The sequence below is a fragment of the Muntiacus reevesi genome, chromosome 3 (genome assembly GCF_963930625.1).
Source record: "Muntiacus reevesi chromosome 3, mMunRee1.1, whole genome shotgun sequence".
Classification (NCBI taxonomy): Eukaryota; Metazoa; Chordata; class Mammalia; order Artiodactyla; family Cervidae; genus Muntiacus; species Muntiacus reevesi.
The window spans coordinates 34219354-34241049 of record NC_089251.1 but is presented as its reverse complement, the minus strand read 5'-3'; the positions used below and the strand labels follow the sequence as shown (position 1 = coordinate 34241049).

At 35.6% G+C, this 21696-nt stretch overlaps 2 protein-coding genes across 4 annotated transcripts in view; both read right to left on the bottom strand.

The window, feature by feature from the left end:
- Positions 1-6255, bottom strand: part of SPDYA (speedy/RINGO cell cycle regulator family member A) — a 36155-nt gene extending 29900 nt beyond the window's left edge. Inside the window, exons 1-3 of one of the 2 annotated variants that reach the window (XM_065928924.1) lie at positions 6098-6255; positions 2823-2904; positions 1791-2043 (exon numbers count right to left, since the gene is read on the bottom strand). In XM_065928924.1, the coding sequence (XP_065784996.1) occupies positions 1791-2025 (235 nt within the window). In that variant the 5' untranslated portion in view covers positions 2026-2043; positions 2823-2904; positions 6098-6255. Of the gene's footprint in view, positions 1-1790; positions 2044-2822; positions 2905-4279; positions 5521-6097 lie in introns of those variants that run through there. The other variant, XM_065928923.1, reaches the window with a different exon arrangement.
- A 6905-nt stretch (positions 6256-13160) lies between these two features.
- PPP1CB (protein phosphatase 1 catalytic subunit beta) overlaps positions 13161-21696 on the bottom strand; it is a 34908-nt gene continuing 26372 nt past the window's right edge. For both annotated transcript variants that reach the window (XM_065928921.1, XM_065928920.1), the window contains exons 7-9: positions 20513-20664; positions 17700-17834; positions 13161-15535 (exon numbers count right to left, since the gene is read on the bottom strand). In XM_065928921.1, coding sequence (XP_065784993.1) covers positions 15431-15535; positions 17700-17834; positions 20513-20664 — 392 coding nt within the window. In that variant the 3' untranslated portion in view covers positions 13161-15430. The remainder of the gene's footprint in view (positions 15536-17699; positions 17835-20512; positions 20665-21696) is intronic.

Below are 21696 nucleotides of genomic sequence, written 5' to 3'. Positions count from 1 at the left end.
GACTGGTATTGTCCAAAGTATAGTTTTTGGTTCTTTAGTGTGTTTACCACTGCAAGCACTGTACAGAAAACTACCACTTTATTTTTTGGCTTCCTGTCTGATTTGCCTTAATATATAGCCCAGACTAGAGGGAGAATGCCAGAAGTGTTTGATTTACTGAATATTCCAGTAACTCTTTTAGGAACGTTTTGGGTAGCTCTAGAAGGGTTCTTTGTTAATTTCCAAAGCAAATCTTTAACAGGTGGAAATGGAATCTGATAAAAGATAACTCAGTCATTAAGAAATAATCACTCAATGAATACTCTGTTTTCTAAATATCTTTTACGTTTTTTTTAAACCACTTTCTCCTTTTAGGTACAGGGTATTTTTAGTTTTGGGCTCTTTTTCTATCTTGTTTATCTTGCCTCTGTCCAATTAGCTATTATCCAAATACACATGAAAATGTCTATGTAAAGAAGATTTAAAATTCATTAGTTATTTATAACTAACATTTAATTTTGGAAAGACAGTATTATGACAAAAAGATCAACAGACAAAAGTAATGTTAAAAAGAATAACATCCAAAAAATAGCTAAGAAACACTCACTTCAAATAAAGGCTCAAATACATAATGCCAAAATACATGTGTAGCTGTCAGAAAACAATTTGGAAAAAAAAATCCACTTTTTTCCATTTCCCCCTCCGTTTTTAGTTAAATAACTAAGTATAACTTTTTGTTATATCCTATAAATATCATCAGCGTAGTCAAATAAATGGAAAGTTCCAATAGGTATCGATTTTCTGAGAATAATTAATCTCTGCCTTGTTAATTCCATTTCTATTTCTTAAATTACCTAAAATGGTAGAGCCATGTATTTTTCCTTATTTCCCACATTCAGTTATGAATAACAAAAAAGTTTGTGGGTAATAATTTTGCTCTACTCTTAATAAAGAGAGAGGGAACCCTCATCCCCCATTTTTTAAAGACTTCTGTCCTCTTACCAGGGCAAATACTCTTGTCCCTAACTCTCTCTTCTTTTATGAATCTCCTTTCCTCTATAAGCAAGGAAGGCTGTTACCTGAATCTACCAGTCTGTGATGGCTACTTGATTTGATTCAGTCCCATAGATAAGTACCAGAATCTATCTATCCAACCCTTTATTCTGTCTACCTTACTACCTTACCTCAAAAAAAAAAAAAAAAAAAAGAGTCCTCTTTCTTGGGCCAGTAGAAATACTACAAAGTTTCTTTTTGGCTATTTTTAAGAAGATTATCAGCAAAGTAGCACTATTTCATGATCTGAACAAAATTCGATTTTATTATATGAGCATTATGATAAAGCATACTTAATTTTTAATAATATTCCCCAAAGATTATACTTAAACTTCTCTAGGTTGACTAACCTTGCTAGACTGCTCAGTTTTAGCACTGAGTCCTGGGAAACCCCCCAGGCTCAGTGACACTAAGTCAGTTAGCTCACCTGAGACTTTATGTGTATTTACTTTAGGTCAAACAAAACTCATGCTATGACCTTGAATTGCCCAGAATTTACATTTGACACTTGAATTAAGTAGTCTAGAAGCTAGATGAGTCAGAATTTCTACTCTAAAAGTAATAAAAACAAACAAAAATCTAGCACTGGGGGAAAAAAAACCAGACTAAGGCGAAAACAAATTTGGTTGGAGATAGAAAATCTGACACAGAAAATAACAGCATCCTTTTTGATTATCATGAAAATGATAAAGCAGAACTTACATTCTCTCACTTTTAAGTACTTTATAATTACCTCTATTACAATATTTAAAACCTACCAAATAATTTAAAGAAAGCAGTCATTTCCTGACGCTGTATAACTAGACAGGGTCCTTTGGGGCGTTTAGACTTGTTGCTATTATGTGCATTTTTTTCAGATGCTGGCCAACTATCTTTAAAAATAGGACGCTTCAGGGTAATGGGTTTTTTAGGCTGATGCAATCTATTTGACCCTGATTTTACATGTACAGTGACAGTAGGTGGTGTCTCACAACACAGCTGATTATGTCTCATTTTGGTTTCCCACGATTCCTGTAAAAATAAAACACATAGTTATTTATCACACTCTTGTTCATGTCAAGAAAAGCTATGTTTCTTTTGGGTCTGGTATGCCTCTATTCCCAAATAATAAGATAATGCAAACTATTTTGCTTTGACTACTAGGGAACTAAAAACCAAATTTTAAAGTTAATTATAGAAACTGTGCTGAGCTTATAATCTATTTGTGGTATTCTTTTTTCCTGATAATTTTTACTCTGCTTGTATTGACATAATTTTATCATATGATTATTGTCATCTCAAATATTTTATAGAATAAGGCAAACTGTTTTGAAAACTAAGTTATTATCAATATCATTATTATATTAAAAAGCAATCTCACATATACACAAACATTTCCTAACTGGTTAATTCCTGGATATGTTATAAAACTCACTGATTCAACAAGTGTTTATTGATACTTTTGAAAAGTTAAAAACAATTCTAGCAAAGAAATGCATGCATTGCGGGATTCTCATAAATTGATCACTTTAATTTCTAAAGTTGTGAGTGTATGACTATGCTATTTGTGTGGCTGATTACCAGTGTATATGAATGTAAACTGCTATAGACTAATAAAAATTGAAAGTTAATCCATCAATACTTAATGATATGCATAATCACTATTATTTTGATGGTAATTAGTTCACATAATTACTAGTATTACTTTTATGATTAAAGTATTTATAGGGTAATAGGAAGTGGAATTATGAATAGCCAAAGCAGCAAACTACTTTAAGACCCTAATGAGAATCTCTGAATCCATAACTCACAGTGACCCAGGCAGTCGTGCCTCCCTCGATGTTCAGTGAGTTAGGTACAGATTCTCCTTCCTGATCCTCAGAAACTTCCCTGCTGAAGGAAGGAATGGAAAATAAAATTGGATATAGTGAGGCTAGATCAGAACTGTCCAATATAAACTGAGCCACATATATAACTTTGTATTTCTAAAGCCACATTTAAAAAGCACAAATAAGCAAGTCAATTTAATTTTACAAATATACTTCATGTAACTGAGTATATCCAAAATATAATTTGGGCATGTAATCAATATAAAAGCTAATAAGACATTTTATATTCTTCTTTTCTACTAAGTCTTTGAAATCTGGTGTGTATTATATCTTGTATTATACTTATATCTCAATTATGAATGCTAAAATTTGCAACAATGAGTGAAATATAGTCTTGCCAAAACAATGATCTGGAGGTAAGGGAAAAATATTTTATATTCCTTCAATATTTAATTGTAAAGTAAAAATTCTTCAGTTGCACCTGCCACATTTCAACTGTTTAATAAGCACATATGGCTAGTAGCTACCCATATTAGACAGCACAGGGTTAGATTATGAAGAACTAGGCAGAGTAAATTATATTCAATTACTTTTATATATAATTCCTTCTCCTCTACTTTGCTTCCCTCCTCTCCACTCCTCTTTCTTCCTAGATCCTCATCTGTATCTTTTTTTTTCCCCCCAAAGAAAGAGCAACCTTACAATCTAGATGGAAAAAAACTAGTCATGCTTCTCACATTGGGGTGTGAGGGCTAGGCTTAGGGAGTGGGGGATAGATGTGCCAGAAAATAGAATAACTGTGGCACTTCTCCCAGGATGTCACTTTTACTTAATGTTAAGTAACTTAAAATAGTGTTGCTTTATTAAAACAACCTGGGATATATGGTGAAACACAACGCAAATTTTCTATCAAAAAAATAATGATCACATTTTACATTATTCTGCTTCATATAAAAATTGAGAAAACAGAAACAGGAGGAAATTCCCCAATAGAGATTCACTGAGATTAATAAGCAAACACTGGCAAGAGAGTTATGGAGAAGGAACTTAAGGAGAGAAGTGATACATTTTTGGTCCAATTCCAACTTTAGCTAACTTCTATTTTTGCTTCATTTAGACATACTAAAAGAATGGCAATAGTCAAATGAGAGGTCTTTTTAAGACAGAGGATAATTTTTTTTATAATTTTTTAAATATTATTAATTGAAGGATAATTACTTTACAGAATTTTGTTTTCTGTCAAACCTCAACATGAATCAGCCATAGGTACACATATATCCCTTCCCTCTTGAACTTCTCTCCCATCTCCCTCCCCATCCTACCCCTCTAGGTTGATACAGAGGCCCTGTTTGAGTTTCCTGAGGCATACAGCAAATTCCCTTTGGCTTTTTTACATATGATAATGTAAGTTTCCATGTTACTCTCTCTATACATCTCACCCTCTCTCCTTTGGGTCCGTAAGTCTGTTCTCTATGTCTGCTTCTCCAGTGCTGCCCTGCAAATAAATTCTTTGGTCACTTTCTAGATTCCATATATGCATTAGTATATGATATTTCTCTCTCTGACTTACTTCATTCTGTATAATAAGCTCTAGGTTCATCCACCTCATTAGAACTGACTCAAATGTATTCCTCTTTATGGCTGAGTAATATTCCCTTACATATATGTACCACAACTTCTTTATCCATTCATCTGTCAATGGACATTTAGGTTGCTTCCATGTTCTAGCTATTGTAAATGAACACTAGGGTACATGTGTCTATTTCAATTTTGGTTTCCTCAGGCTTCCCTGGTGGTTAAAGCGTCTGCCTGCAATGCAGGTTCGGTCCCTGGGTTGGGAAGATACCCTAGAGAAGGAAATGGCAAACCACTGCAGTATTCTTGCCTGGAGAATCCCATGGAGGGAGGAACCTGGTAGGCTACAGTCCACCGGGTTGCAAAAACTGAGCTACTTCGCTCACTCAGGCTATGTCTAGGAAAGGGATTGCTGGGTCATATGGTGGTTTATTCCTAATTTTTAAAGGCATCTCCATACTATAAGACAGGATTTTAAAGTATGAATGAAGGCAAAGGGACAGAACTGGCTGAGAATAAATGTTAAAATACTGGACAAGAGACCTGGATTAAGACCTGATTTTCACCAGTGATATGATCTTAGGTTATTTAACTTCTTGGAGTCTCTCTTTTCTCGCTTGTGATACTGAAATAATAAAAGCACTTTTTTTAGAAGCTGGTACATAGTAAGTATTCATTTAAAGTTACCTATTATCAGGTATTGTTATAATACATATTTTGGAGGGTTAATGAGGAAAGGAACCATATGAATAATGCACAGTGCTGAATGTTTGGCAAAAACTCAACCTATGGCAGTACTATTATTGTATCTTTTTTACAGGAAGAGTGTCTTTGAAGAGTCCCAATATGACAGATTAACCAAATTTCACCTCAACTAATAAACGTAATTTAAATGTTAAAATTTCACTAGTAACAGGCACCATAGGTATATTTTAATGTGTTTATGATATAAAGTTTGTAAATAGACAGGCTCTCAATTACTTCTAAAGTTTAAAAAAAAAAATTTTTTTTTTAACTGAAGCTAGCTGGCCTACAGTCGTACTGCAAATGATAGGAAAGGACATTTGTAAATTTTGATAAATGGGCTAAGGGCATAGCCCTGAGATACAGCAACTTAGGTCTCAGGATTCTGGTGCAGATGCTCCTGGAAAAAAAGATGCGTTTAATGGGATACAAGAAGCAGGATGAATTAAAAACACTGCTATCCCGCGCTCAGCTGTATAAAGACGGGCCGGCTGCGGGGAGGCGCGAGCTCTTTCCTAAAGGCCTTCCTTTCCGAAGGGGGCAGCGCCCGCTGAGGAGAGGGCACGGCGAGCCCTTGGGGACGAGCCTTAGTCTCCTTTGTCCTCTCCCCCGCCGACGAGTGAGCACAACCAGCTGAGCTGGTGAGCACAGTGCGGCAAACATCAACAAACACGGCCGAGGGGCGCGCCCTGCCTCCTCTCTCTACTACACAGTCGTCCTCCACCCCGCTCCTCCCGGCTCTGCGCAGTCCTACCGCGACGCCTCCACCTACCCACCGGCACCTGAAGAAACTCAAGGGCGGAAGTGTGTGAGGAAGGGGTCGAGACGCCGCCGCCATAGCCTCACACATTTATGCCGGCGGGGTTGGAGGCAAGAGGGGGCGGAGGCGGCAGGCACAACCGAAACTGTAGAGTCGCCGGCGAGCGAGCGGAGGGTACCTGCGGAAACCTGAGGTTGGTGAGCAAGGGCCGGACCGGCAGCTAGCCTTTCCCAGACGCCCTACGCCTCAGACGGTTACTCGCAGCTCGCTCCACCGCGGCACCGCCGACCCCGAGACCTCCCGCCAACCCGAGCGAAGCCGACGCAGGCCAATCAGCGCCCGGAGCCCGCCCCTTGAGGCGGGGCTAGCCCGCGGCTGCGCGCGACGCCTGCCGAGCTTTTACCGTTATCTTTTCTTGTTCCCCTCCCCGAAAGGGCCTGGTAAAAAGGCGAGACGCTACCAGGCCTCTTCTTGCCTTCTAACTCAACCCCTTTCCCCTGGGCACATACCAAAGTCAGGCCTGGATTAGAGCCATTTATCTTCCCTCCAGCGAGACGGAGAGGCACCGCTGGGTCGGGAATTCTGCCCCACCGCACCAAGCATATACACTGGCAGGTACGCGAAAAACGGAGACATCAATAGCGGGAGGACGAAGAATCAGAGAGGAACTTTGCAGCAGTAATTATAAATTGCTGCTCCGTTAAAAGAATTACAGAAACAGAGGAAAAGGCAACTTAAACTGAAAAATGTGTGAATACTGTGGCTCACTGTGAGAAGGGGTAATGTTCTTCTATCCTGTTAAATCTCTTGTTCTAACTTCTACAGGAACCTTTTCGTTTTGGCGGCATTCTAGCCCTTGGCCTGCTGCCTAGGATGTAAAGGTGCTTAATGTTTGTTCAATGAATAAGTAAAAGGATTCTTCATAGCATTTAATTTTGTCCCTGACAGCTTTTCCTCTTCCCTTCTAATTTATAACCTGCTTCCTCACCCCTTTGATAAATCACGTTGCTGCAGTCTTCTAAGTATTTTGAATGACGGCATACTACTCCAGAATGGATGGGCCAAATTTAAATCGTTTTAATATTTGCATTGCTTCTAGATTTTTCAGTTACCACCACTGTTGTTGCTATTCAGTCGCAAAGTCGTGTCTTGACTCTTTGCGACCCCATGGACTGCAGCACACCAGGCTTCCCTGTCCCTATCTCCCAGAATTTGCCCAAGTTCATGTCCATTGAGTCGGTGATGCCATCCAACAATCTCATCATCTGTTGCGCTCTTCTCCTTCAATCTTTCCCAGCATCAGGGTCTTTTCCAATGAGTCGACTCTTTGCATCAGGTGGCCAAAGCAGTTTCAGCTTCAGTATCAGATCTTCCAAGGAATATTCAGGACTGATCTCCTTTAGGATGGACTGGTTGGATCTCCTTGCAGTCCAAGGGACTCTCAAGAGTCTTCTCCAACACCACAGTTCAGAAGCATCAATTCTTCAACACTCGGCTTTCTTATAGTCCAACTCTCACATCCATACATGACTACGGGAAAAACCGTAGCTTTCACTAGACAGACCTTTGCTGGCAAAGTAATGTTTCTGCTTTCTAATATGCTGTCTAGGTTGGTCATAACTTTCCTTCCAAGGAGTAAGCGTCTTTTAATTTCATGGCTGCAGTCACCATCTGCAGTGATTTTGGAGCCCCTTAAAATAAAGTCAGCCACTGCTTCTAATTTCATGTACACTTAAAAAGGAGTTTGGCCTTGCCTACTTTGTGGTGCATGCAAGCTCAGTCCTGTCTAACTCTTTGTGACCCCATGGACTGTAGCCCACCAGGCTCTTCTATCCATGGTATTCTCCAGGCAAGAATACTGGAGTGGGTTGCCATTTGCTACTCCAGGGGATCTTCCCGACCCAGGGATCGAAACCGGATCTCCTGCAGGCAGATTCTTTATTACTGAGCAGCCTGGGAAGCCCCCTATTTATGGTACTTCCTAGCAATTAGTTCCTCAGTCAGCAACTCTGAAGAACGATTATTTAGTTCCCTTCTTTCTTGGGCTCTCACCCAGTTAGAGGATGGCAAAAACCACCTACATGTAAGAGGATACAATCTGAGAACTCATTTTTCATTTCAAGCATCTTGGACATTTTCTCGAATGAACCAAGAAACAAATTGGCTGTGAAAACCTTAAATACTGATTCTCTTGAAAAAACGCTGCTTGAAGCCTCATCCTGCTTTCTCTGGTGGTTCTTTTCCCCAAGGTATCAGGGTTTACTGTGACTACTAGTTTCCAGCCTTGGGTACAGAATGTTTACTGAACACTGAATGTCTACTACAGGCATGCTGCTTTGCAGATACTACATTTTCTTTTTCACAGATTAAAGGTTTGTGACAACCCTAACAGACCTGTGCAAGTCTGTTAGCACAGCTTTTCCAGCAGCATTTTCTCACATTATGTCTGTGTCACATTTTGGTAATTCTTGCAATATTTCAAATATTTTCATTTTATTTGTTATGGTGACCCATGATCAGTGATCTTTGACGTTACTAATTATTTTGAGGTGCCATAAAGGGAGCCCATAAAACCCCATCTATAAATGTGTTTTGATTGCTCCACTAACTGGCCATTCACTCATCTCACTCCCTTTCCTTGGGCCTTTTCCCTAAGACAACAAAACTGAAATCAGGCCAGTTAAGGTTTTACAGTGGCTCCACAGTGTTTAAGTGAAAGGTAGAGCTGGACGTCTCCCATTTTAAATCAAAATCCAGGCATCTTTTACATAAATGGGATTGCATACAAATTTAAAAAATGAAATATTTGATATGTACAAAATATTAGTAATATATATGCAAGCCAAGTATAAAATAAACACTCAAGAAACCACTACCCACCAAAAAAAGCATGAAACCTAAGACCCAAGGAATAGAACATAATACTGTTGAGATTCTGTATACTCCTCCTCCCTCCCCTTACTTCCCCGAAGAGGTGACTTCTGTTTTTCCCACTCCATACCCCTCCTCCTCCCAGGGGCTCTAAAAGCCTAACCAGTGGACTGCCAGGGAGTTCCCCCATTCCATTTTTTTTAGATTTACCATATTCCCAAGCATAAATCTTGTTTGAAAACTTAACATTCTCTTTATTCTCCATACTTTTAAGACTTAGACATGCTAATGCATGACAGTGAATCATTTTCATTCTGTATAGGATTGTTCTATAAATATACCATAATGAATCAATGCTCCTGTCAAGTCATTTGGGTTATTTTTTGCTATGACTGATATGAGCATTCCCATACACAGACCTGGTTTTCTGGTGTGCTGTCTCTGTAAGGCCACTTAAGTTATTTATAGCTTGTACAGGCTCTGATTAGTTCTTGGTTGACTGATCAGTGCACATGTATTAAAGTCAAATATTTTGACTACTACTTCTGTTTATGTATGTATGCCCCATAGGGTACACATGGAGTTTTTCTATAAATGCTTTAAAGTGAAACTGTTGGCTTTTAGAGTATGCACATTTTCAACTAAGCAAGATTATCAATGCTAACTAAATTCATTTGCCAAGGAACTGTATGTACTAATTTTATGTATGAGTTCCCATTTGTCGATATCTTACCAACGTCATGTTTTCAGACTTTGTGTGACAAAGATTAATCTCAAGGTCCAGCCACTGATTCAAGCTGGGCAAAATTCGCTTCCTGGAATTTTCTACTATGACCAAGTATGGCTAATTGCTCTTTTATATGGTAGAGGCTAAAAACTCTTAAGAAGTATTACCATTGAGCAGTAATCAAAAAGAGAAAACTTCTCTTCAGTTTTCTCCACTGTACCTCACTTTTTTGTCCAGTAATAATATCTATTTTTATTTCTCCTCATTCTAGCTTCTACTTATGACATAATCCTTATTTGTTAAATTGAGCCAACAGTCTGTTCACTTTCAAGTTTTGATTCCTGGTTTTAAGTGTTAAGTTTTAAGTGTTCATTTACTAGGTTGACTTTTGAAAAACAAAGTGTCACACAAACTACATCACCTTCCTAAAAATGTTTGAAGTGGCTCACAACAAAGATGACTTTAAGGTCAATAAAATAAAACCTAAATAAAATGCAGCAAAGGGGAGGCAAGAAAGTAACTATAAGGATATTGGAAAGTTTGATACTGAACAAGAGACAGCCTCCACAATGTGCCTGTCAGCAACTAGCTGAGAAATGTTCCTTCAACCAACTGAACATTGACTTCTCATTATTTACCAACGTTTTACCAAATAAGGATTATAGTTCTGACAACAGACTATTTTTGCCATACAGACCCAAATCAATTTTCTCCTGAGACTATTCCAGCATTCTTGTAAGACAGAAAAAGCAGTTAGATGAGGATAAAACTGGAACTATTTTTGACTAATTTCTCCAAAAGATCAAAGTGTCAAAACAGAACCAGTCATTTTTGAAACTCACTTGTCATTCATTAAACCAACATCTGCATCCGTACTATGTGCCAGGCATATAGGAGCTGTAGACACATCATCGAACAAGAGACAAAAATCTCTGGTCCATGTGCGTTTATATTCTGGTCACATACAATTAGACTGAGGAAATGGCAATCCACTCCAGTATTCTTGCCTGAAGAATCCCATGGACAGAGGAGCCTGGTGGGCTACAGTCCACGGGGTCACAGAGTCAGATACGACTGAGTGACTTCATATCATATCCTATCAGATCCAAAGGTTTCTAAGGACCAAAAAGAACTTTTTGTAGGAATACCCAACATACTAATGGATCTGTACAGCAGATGATTTGATTTTCAGTGGCATGACCAAGCCCCAACTAAGATGGGCTACAAAACCTGAGGGCAATTATCCTGTTAAGATGGGGATTTGTTTCTAAAACTTAAGGCATATACTGCCTAACAGATACATGTGCTAAGAATGGGGCCCTGGGCCTCACATAAGTTTTTCTGAGGTACTGAGTAATTTCCCGAGTTCTACCAGAATATGCTTAAGGTGACTCCACCGCTCACACCTGCCTTTTCAGGAATCCTTACTATACTGAAAGCTATAGAGACAGAGCTCGTGTTTGCCCAAGAATGGTAGGATAGGTGTCAGTTTGTTAATAACCTGTTGGTGAGTGAAAGCATTTTCAAACTGTGCCAGTATCAGTTTGAGAATTACATATTGGAGGGTAGCCTGATATAAGGTTACCTTGTATCAACACCACCCCAGTTTTGTTTCCTCTGCTCTTTCTCCCCCAAGAAATATATTAGAAGATCTATTATTATTTATTATTGTTACATATAACAAGTTATTCCAATTAAACTTGTTACATATAGTAAGGACTTCTCTGGACTACTTCTTTATTGTTGCTCTATATTACGTCTTTGTGACTTTGTCAAAACTCCCTGTTTATACATGGTAAGACTATAAATTAGTATACTAAAAGGCACACTATTTTAATAACTAGTAATAATTATAATTAGTATAATAATATGATAATTTCAGATGTTTAGTTGTCGTCTCACTGCTCTCTCAGGAAGATTTTTTGGCCTGTACATCCACTGAATTACTCAGCTTTAGAAAGCTGCAAAAATCAGTGCATTATCTTACTTGGTGAGCTCAGGCCAGACTTAACAGAAAGCCTCTAGGGAGAGACCTTAGGTTCCCACCTTTTTGTACACAGTATCAAAGAAATGCTGAGTCTATTGAGCTTCAGGAAGTTTATTATCACTCTGTTTCACATATGTACAACACAGACCACACAACACACTTATAACCTTCCACACTACTGATACCCCAAATAATGTGTGTTACAAGTAAGATTTTGTAACATTAATTGGCAAAGATCCCTAAGAGAAAAAAAGCAAAGATTTATGGCTACTTAAGAATAAAGTAGAATAAAAAATAAGTGTTTCCCTGGTGGCTCAGACAGTAAAGAATCCGCCTTCAATCCCTGGTGGGGGACATCCCCTGGAGAAGGAAATTGCACCCCACTCCAATATTCTTGCCTGGAAAATCCCATGGACAGAGGAGCCTGGAGCGCTAGAGTCCTTGGGGGTCACAGCTGAATATGACTAAGAAACTAAAAACAATGTAAAAATAAAGTTTAATAAAACACTGACCACCTGTAAAGAAACAAACAATGAGAAATTAAAGAATTTTATGATTTAATAAGTCAACCAATGTAAGAAGAGGTGGTAGCTGAAGAAAGTAAGTTTTGACTTAAAAATTTTTTCTGATCAATGGATTTATTTAGAAATTCTGGCATTCAGATGTATAGGTAAAACTTGAACAAGAGATAAAAATTTCTACATTGCATCTAAATTTCACTTTTGTTGAAACATTATAAAGAGAATAAAGGTAATAAAATTTTAAAGTATGTACTTACATGGAATCAACTTATGTCTTACTTAACTACTGTCCACTTTGCAAGGTATGCTGTCACTTTACATTCCTTTTAACCACTTTTTAGCTGTTTAGGGAAGTTATAAAACCCTAAACTCTATTAACAAAGAGGGACACAGTATTTCTATGTCAGGCATCTGGTACAGTGAGGCTGTTAAGTATCTTTTCAGGCACAGTTTTTATTCATGGATGGATTTACAAGGAACAGAAGATGTGGATTAAGTCACGGTAGCAAGAGTAGAGTAAGCCTGCCTGTTTTCCTTATCTAAACACATTTTTAGAATGTGAAAGAAAAATATTTGGGTTTTTTTTGGTTCAAAAGTTACAGTTGCCAAAGAGAAAAAGGAATGTATCTGAACTTATAAATGGAGATATATTTAAGTTCTTGGGCTCAATATATTAATAATATACTTTTACATATTCTTAAGAGACATCTCAAGATGCTCCCAGTTTTCCCTCAGATGAATTTTTTAAAAAGGCCTATAACCTCTCATACTTCCAATTAGTCACTTTTTTTAAACTTTAAAATTCTGCTTGCAGGTATTTTGACCCAACATTTTGAACAAACCAGTCTTGCTGATCAAGATTAAAACTGGTCCCTAGGCAGTTAAAATAGTGAATGCTAAAGCTTCAAATATTTGTAGTTGATTCTTTCCATTCAAGAACAGAAATTGACCAACATAATCCATGTGATCCATCACATTATCTCAGTTATCTAGTGTGTTCAGTGACTTTGAATGTCATGACATTTAGAATAAAGATAAATTTGAATATAGAAAATCATTAATATTCAGAGAGGAAAAATGACATAAATTAGTAACAGGGAAGAACAATAGAAATTAGTGACGCTAGAATTTTAAATACTCTTCTCCTAAGAAACAAAGTTTTATTTATTTCAAGTAACAGTGTTACCAAGCAAATAATATTTGTAATGAACACAGTATATGAAAAGAAGCTGTTAAAAGTGGTTTGAAGACGGAATAATTTTAAAATGTGATAAATTTTCATTCTTCAAATTCAATGACCAATATTAATTTGCTTAATTAATGACTTATTCAGTATTAAACTGACTAAATTATTATAAAAACTCAGTATACAGGATTCAAATTAATGTGTTTTGACTAATACTAAAATTAATAAAAGACTGCCCTGTTTCCTCCCAAAGGCTTATTTTCTAGACCCCACACTGTGACTACCAAGAGTATATCTAAAATTCTATTAAAAATTGTTCAACTTAACTCTTCAGTTGGAAAGATATTTAAATCACATTAGATAAAAGTCTGTTTGACCTAATATATCATAAGCAGTATATGAACAATTTTTAAAAAGAACCAATTCAGCATAAAAGATATCAAAAATCTATTTGAATAAAATGTGTTTAAATGTTTTACTGTAAAGGAAAAAAAAGGACTAAAATAACCAGTCAGGCTTCATATCAATTAGACAACTTTTACTAATGAGAAAACTACATTTAAAATGTGCTTTAAAACAAAATGGAATTAGAAAAAAAAAAAAAAAGACATATGCATCTGATAGAACTTTGCACTGTGCTGAAAATCAAATCTCCTGCAGTAATACAATACGCCAATTCTTAAGATGTAAGTTAATAGAATTCTCAATTTACATTTTCAAAGACGATATTAAGGTCAAGAATTTCACATCTATGGTAGCACTTATAGGAGGGCATTTATAAATATGATGTCCATCCCTATGAAGCTTACAAATTTGACAATGCTCAATAATAGCTTTTAGAATCACATCCAAAAGTGTTGCACCCAAAGAATTACAAATCAGTATCCTGTAAGTTCTCCTAAAATCTTTATGTTGACTCTTCTACTCCTGTCATTTGTTAATACTACCCTTAAAAAAAAGAGAACAGGAAAAGAAATGCTGCAATAAACCCTTGATCATGTACAGAAATTATTGCTACTATAGTTCACTACAAAGCATGTCTATACAATATCATATGAATTTTGATCATGAAAAATCAGAATAAAAATCTTTAGTGACATAAGCCTTACAATCGTATACAACATTCACATGGCAATATTAGACAGTCAAGCACCCAATAGCCATGGTTGACAAATGTCCCACTGACCAGCATTCATATAAATACATCCTTCGTACAGAGGGAGAAAAAATAGTGTCAGCTTTCCAAGGCTTGTCAAAAAAGGATTCTCATGTTCTGTGGATCTAAAAAAAAACAACAAGAACAAAAAAAAACCCCAAAAAACAAAACCAATGCAGGTGAGGGTGTTACGAAAGTTAAGCATGCCAAAAAGGTGTTTCGTGCGAATTAAAACCTAAAGCCAAGATACCACATAATCACATTACCAACTAGTTGGGTATACTAAATGAGCCTTATCTTAAAGTTAAATGAAATGCTACTGCACAATAGAGCATCAATAAGTTAAAATTAGAGTGCACAAACTCAATTCAGTGGCAATTTCTGTATGAAGCAAAATATTCACTATCAGCTGTAACGGTTGCCCAAACTGATTAAATCACTCAATTGGACAGTTTGCATATTTTTAAAAATATCTCTAAATTCCTTTTTACTGTAATGAGGCATAAGTTTTCTTAGTAAGATCAAACAGGTACATAAGTAAATAAGCAATGGAAAATTAATAGTTGATGAATGTCTTCAAAAATCTTCCCACATTGCACTTTTTAAAATGTTTGGGGAAAAAATTTAAAGAATTTGCCATTATTTCAGCAAAAACAAACAAACAAAAACAAAACAAGCCCAAAATAATTAAACAACCAAGCAACACTAAAACCACATTACACAGATGGATCATCATGCTTTCATCTGGTTTAACTATCACATCTAGTTTAACTGGGATGCTTTTCAGCTTTAAAAACTGTGATACGTGAAAATGTAACTTTAATGGGTAATTCTGAATTTGGATTTAACTTTGTTGAATATTATAACAGAGTATACTTATTACAATACAGTGTAGCACATCTTTCTATTAGAAAAAAATTTAAGATCCTTTACCCGTCTCCTTAAGTTAAAGGTGTGACATCATAAAGGGTGTCAAATGGCTGGATGGTTTTACAGTGCACACTTAAAGATTATGAAGTATGTCCTTAACAAATCTGATGGTTTCTTTACAGAGTTCCTTTCTTCACCTTTTCTTCGGTGGATTAGCTGTTCGAGGTGGAGTGACAGGACGTCCTGAGTTCAGTCCACCATATTGGTACTTAGCTTTCTTTTCAGATGGTTTCAATATCTTAAAGTAAATAATTTAATAACAATGTTACCTTTTTCAAGTACAATAAGTTTAAGGAAATTATTGTTACATAGTAGGCTTCTCGATAAATGACATCAATTGTAAAATTGTAGGAAAAAATAGCAAAGTTTTACAATCATTTCTCACATTTAAAAAGTATCAAAAAATAAATAAAAAGTACAAATGTCTGAATATCTGAGTATTACTATTATTGGTCATTTCATTGACAATTTAGTGACAAAAGCTCAAGTACACAAAACCCATCAACTATTCAATCCTTAGATCTAAGTATAAAAATTTTCAAACTAGTGTATCTCTGTGATGAGGAAAAAACACTAAGTCAAAAGACCCAGGTTCTCATCATAATTCTCCTATTTATTTAGAGGGTAATTAGTCACACATTCTTCAATCTTCATTTATTATGTGTATACAGATCTTTCATTTTAAAAAAGCTATATATGTTATGTATCATAAAGCTCACCATTTAAAATGTAGAAAGACAACAATTTTTAACATATTTACAACTATGAAACCACTGGTATAATCTAACACTAGAACATGTTTGTCACTCCAAGAAGAAATCTTGTTCCCAAAAGCACTCACTCACTCTTTATTTCCATTATTGACTGCCCTAACCCCCTTCAACTCTAAGCAATCACTACTTTACTTTCCTCTATTGAACTGTCTTTTCTGGCAATTTTAAATAAATGAAAACAGACAATTTGTGCTATTGTGACTGGCTTCTTTCACTGAGATAATGATTTTAATGTAGTGTGTATGAGTACTTTATTACTTTTAATTGCCAAACAATATGCCATTTTACGGATACTCCACATTTTGTTTATTCATTCTTTAGCTGATGAACATTTGGGTTGTTTCTACTTTTGGTTATTATAAATAATGTTCCTATTAATATGTATATATACATGTATTTGAATACTGTTTTAAATTCTTTCAGGTATATACCTAGGAGTGGAAATACTGGGTCATATAGAAACTTTATGTTTAACTTTTTCAGGAACTGACAAGCTATTTTCCAAAGTGGCTGCACCATTTTCCATTCCCACTATCAATATATAAGGTTCCAACTTCTCCACATCCCCAGCAATACTTTGGTTATATGGGGAAAACACACACACACACACACACACACACAAACAAACAAACAAACAATTAATACAATTCCATTATGGCAAATGTTGAAGGATATGGCCTGGTTATTACATTTAAATTCTGAATGAGAAATTAAACATTTGGCATTCAATTGTATTAGCTGATAGTAATGGAAACCCCTCTTACATTTTTGAAGAGAAATATAGCGTGTTAGGGACAAAAAATAAAGTTATTTTAGTCCATGAAACAAGAATGATTAAGTAGCATGCTAAAGCTGGTCTCTTTTTAAAATGTATATGTTTCTATAGTCACAAATGGATAGTTTAAGATTCAGAAGGTTTTTCTAGGTAAATATTTTACATCATTTTCATCAGAGTTCATAAACTCTTTCTACTCAACACCTGTCCCATCCATTCATCTTGCAAAAGAAAACAAAATCTGAATTCACATTAATTTTAGTAGCGAAGCCACTACCTAAGGATTTATACAGGAATTTACCAATTTTAAACACATGCCATCAAGAATGACTGACATGACTTAGGTTTCCTAAGACTCTGAGATATATACCTGAAAGACTGGAGTATTTGTGAAGGAAAATAGAAATCTATAGGGAGTCCAAGAGTGATAATTACTTCTGAATAAAACTGTTTTCCTATACTTGCTCAAGGAAAGAACACAAATCTGAAAGAAAATTCTTCTGACAATAGTTTTAAATTAGATTTCTATATGTTAACTTATAGTTACCAAAGGGGAAAAAGAGTAGGGGAGGGATAAATTAGGAGTTTGGGATACAAACTACTATATATAAATTAAATAAATAACAAGGTCCTACTGTACAGCACAAGGAACTATATTCAATATACTGTAACAAATCACAATGGAAAAGAATATAAAAAAAGAATATTTATGTAACACTTTGCTGTACACCAGAAACTAATTCAATATTCTAAATCAGCTATACTTCAATTAAAAAGATTTCCAGTTGTTAAAAATTTATATTTAAAAAGAGAACAAAAAAGAAGAAACAAACCAAAGCACACATATAGCATACCTGAAACGAACACATCAAAGTTTCATCCACACTCATCATTCCACCAGCATTATCAAACTCGCCACAGTAATTTGGGGCTGAAAACAGGGTTACCAATTGTCGCTTAGCAAAGAATTCATACCCATCTTCCACAACCTGGCAGAGAAAAAGTCAAAAGGAAAAAACATTTATGTATCTTTTAAAATTTTCAGTCATCAGTACTAATTAAGATGAATGTGACAAAGACCTGAAAAAATACAAACCCTTATTTGGTTTGGGAAGCCTGATTTTTATTCTTAAACTTACCAGAGAACATTAAAATTGGCTTTCCTTTTCTATAAAGGCAAGAATTTAGCTTAAATGAAGTAAATTTATGATTACTGAAGTTTAAAAATACCATTTCAAATGTTCTACTACGATTCTCCATATGCTAATAGGAACAGTGTCTAAAGGGAATTGAGATACCAAATACTTCTTAGATGATGGCATTATGGTCCAAATATAAAATCCTTAATTCAATGAATAATCAGATAATAAAAGATAGATTATGTTACGAACATTTTTCTTCATCTACTTTCTAATTTCCTATTAGTATTACAAACATTGAAAACTTTACTAAGCTGAGCTTAATTTACACAGATCGTGCTACTACAAATTAGCTGCCTATAGATTTTCATATGTATAACTCTTTCCCTTAATGATTTAAGATGATTTCTAGAATCTGTTGTCAATTCTGCAGTGAAATTAAACAATTTATGTTTCTCAGATCTACAACTTTGAGAGGTAGGCAATGACATGTAAACATTTTCTATTTATTTACAGAACAGGTAAAAATAAATTTTGAAGTCTTTTATGTATTCTATGATTAAGCAAAATTATCCTATAATACTTGGAGAAAGCACTTCCACAACCATCTACATTTCTATATAATTCCTACCTAGGTATCAGGCACATGTTCCCGTTGTTATTACTTCATGGTAAAATTTAGGTATTAACCTTTTCTGTTAAGACCTTGGCCATCTTATCGACTCCAGCTCAGCATACTGCCTGGCATTCAATACGTCCTTTTAGTTCTTAGTTTGCTTGTTCATACATTTATTTATTCACATATTTACCAAAAGAACAGTTTTTTTTTTTTTTAAAGGAAGCTTTGTGTTGTTTCCCATCATAAGTCTCTTAATTTTAGAGGTAACAGGCTTTAAAATAAGCAGAACAGGATTTGGAGGTGTCTAGAAAACCACCATGGCATCCATCACTGCACGGGAAATAGGAGAGGAAAAAGTAGAAGCAGTGACAGATTTTATTTTCTCCAAAATCACTGCAGCCATGAAGTTAAGACACTTGCTCCTTGGAAGGAAAGTGATGACAAACCTAGATAGAATATCAAAATGCAGAGAAGGCTGAGCGCTGCAGAATTGATGCTTTGGAATTGTGGTACTAGAGAAGACTCTCGAGAGTCCCCTGACTGGAAGATCAAACCAGTCAATCTTAAAGGAATCAACCCTGAATATTCCTTGGAAGCTCCTTTATTGGAGCTTCAGCATCCAATACTTTGGCCACTTGATGCGAGGAGCTGACTCACTGGAAAAGACTTATGCTGGGAAGATTGAAGGCAAAAGAGAGAAGCAAAGGATGAGATGGTTAGACAGCATCACCAACTAAACGGACATGAATCTGAGCAAACTCTGGGAGATAGTGGAGGACAGAGGAGTCTGGTGTGCTGCAGTCCGCGGGGTCATAGAGTTGGACACAATTCAGTGACTGAACAACACAACAAGAAATCTCATATATAAAAAAAAAAAAATCTCATATAAACACAATGCTCACTGATTAAAAGACAGCTTTGCCAAAAACAAAGAATTTGGGGATATGACTTCATTCAATTGAACTAGAAAATTTTAACAGAAAAAGGACATGTGAAATACAACATGTATAGAAAATGAGAAGCCTGTCATCTGTGTTATCACATAGGATCACATAAAGAGATGTGTGAAGCAGTCAAGGTTTATGGGGCACAAAACTGCAGAAAAAAACTATTTAAGTATATATAGCATATAAATAACTCAATAAAGTTTACCTTAATAAACAAGCAATCTTTAAATATTTACAAATTTAAAATATGTAAGAGCAGCTAAAAAAGATTTTTAAAAATGCTTTTCAGTGTATTTCAAATCAGTTATGTTCTAGAGAGCATGAGGACTACATATTTACTTACCACCCAGATTCAATAATTACCAAGACTTTTCTACATTTATTTCATCTATCTCCTGCTCCTTTTTCTGACATATTTTAAAACAAAACATCTTATCACTACATACTTGAGCATGCATTTCTGAAAAATACGGACATCGTTCTTACATAACAATACAATTCATCGCAGCTAAAACAATTAACAATGACTCCTTGGTATCTAACACACAGTCTATAATCAAATCTTCCCAATGATTTCAAGTCTTTTTAGAGTGTGGTTTGCTCTTATCAAAATCCACACAATGTATTTGATTGTTATCTATAGTATGTAACTATCATATTAAAATGGGAACAAATATTTCTAGAAGGTTCCAGACAAGCATTGAACAATTTGTTAGTATTGCCATACACTACAAAAATATATTCCTAGAAATCTTTCCTTAGAGGATAAGAAAGAGTTAACTAATCATTAGGTTATTAATTGTGAAATCAAGGAATAGGATTTAAGTAACTCTTCTGTTTTCCTTGTAATAATTAGCTTTTTTAGATCTCAATTTTCTCAAAACAAACAAACAAACAAAAAGACACAGACCTGGATGAAGTTAATAAATACCAAAACATCCGAAAAGTTTTGTATCTCATACCTGATGAGCTCGACAAATCAAGTCTAAATCATGACGATTCAGAAATTTACTGACTACATCAGCTCCAAAAGTGAAGGAAACACCACGGTCATTTTCTCCCCACCCTTGCACATCCTTATCTGGGTCAGACCACAGCAAATCACACAGCAAACCTTTAAACGATAAAAACACAGCAATGAAAAGACAGAATTTACAAAGTAAAGTATATCTACATCACAGTTCCTCTCCTGTCCTTCTACCTTTTAATAAATACTGCCAATCATTGCCCCTAGTATCCCAGCCTATAAAACTCAGCCATTTTTTGTTAAAGTAACCACACATACAATGTTGCTTGGCTTAAGGTATTACTACTCCCCAGCCCTTGAAACAGGTAAGAAACATATGAACGGAATGCTCTAAACATGATATTGGAAAAGGCTCTTCATCTTTTGTCTATAGTCTCTCTGTACGGATACCAATTGTCTCAGCAGCATTTCCTGAATAATTTCATCCTTTCCTTACAGAGCTACCGATCCTGCTTCTGGTGCTATAATCTATTCCATTAATCTACTTTATCACTGAGACATCAATACACTAAAGCTTTTAAATAAATCTTTCCATTTAGTAGACCTATCCCCACTCAATAATTTTCTTCAGGACTATCTTGGTTACTTTTAATCCTTTGTTCTTCTATATATAAACCTCTGAATCAGTTTGTCTAATTCTGTGAATCCAACTGAGATTTCATCGTAACTACATTTGATTTGAGGGAAGAAATCAATTTGATTTGAGGGAAGAAAACATTTTCTACAAAAGCCTGGAAGATTTAAATAGGGTATGGAGGAACAAAATCAGATCAAATCCTTGACTTTATAGTAATGTTTCAGGCTTAAAAAAAAATAGAGCTAAAAATATTTAAATATTAGTGACAGCGGATGAGATGATTGGAAGGCATCACTGACTCAATGGAAATTGAGTATGAGCAAACTCCTGGAATATGAAGTCAAGTGGGCCTTAGGAAGCATCACTACAAACAAAACTAGTGGAGGTAATGGAATTCCAGTTGAGCTCTTTCAAATCCTAAAAGATGATGCCGTCAAAGTGCTGCATTCAATACGCCAGCAAATTTGGAAAACTCAGCAGTGGCCAGAGGACTGAAAAGGTCAGTTTTCATTCCAATCCCAAAGAAAGGCAATGCCAAAGAA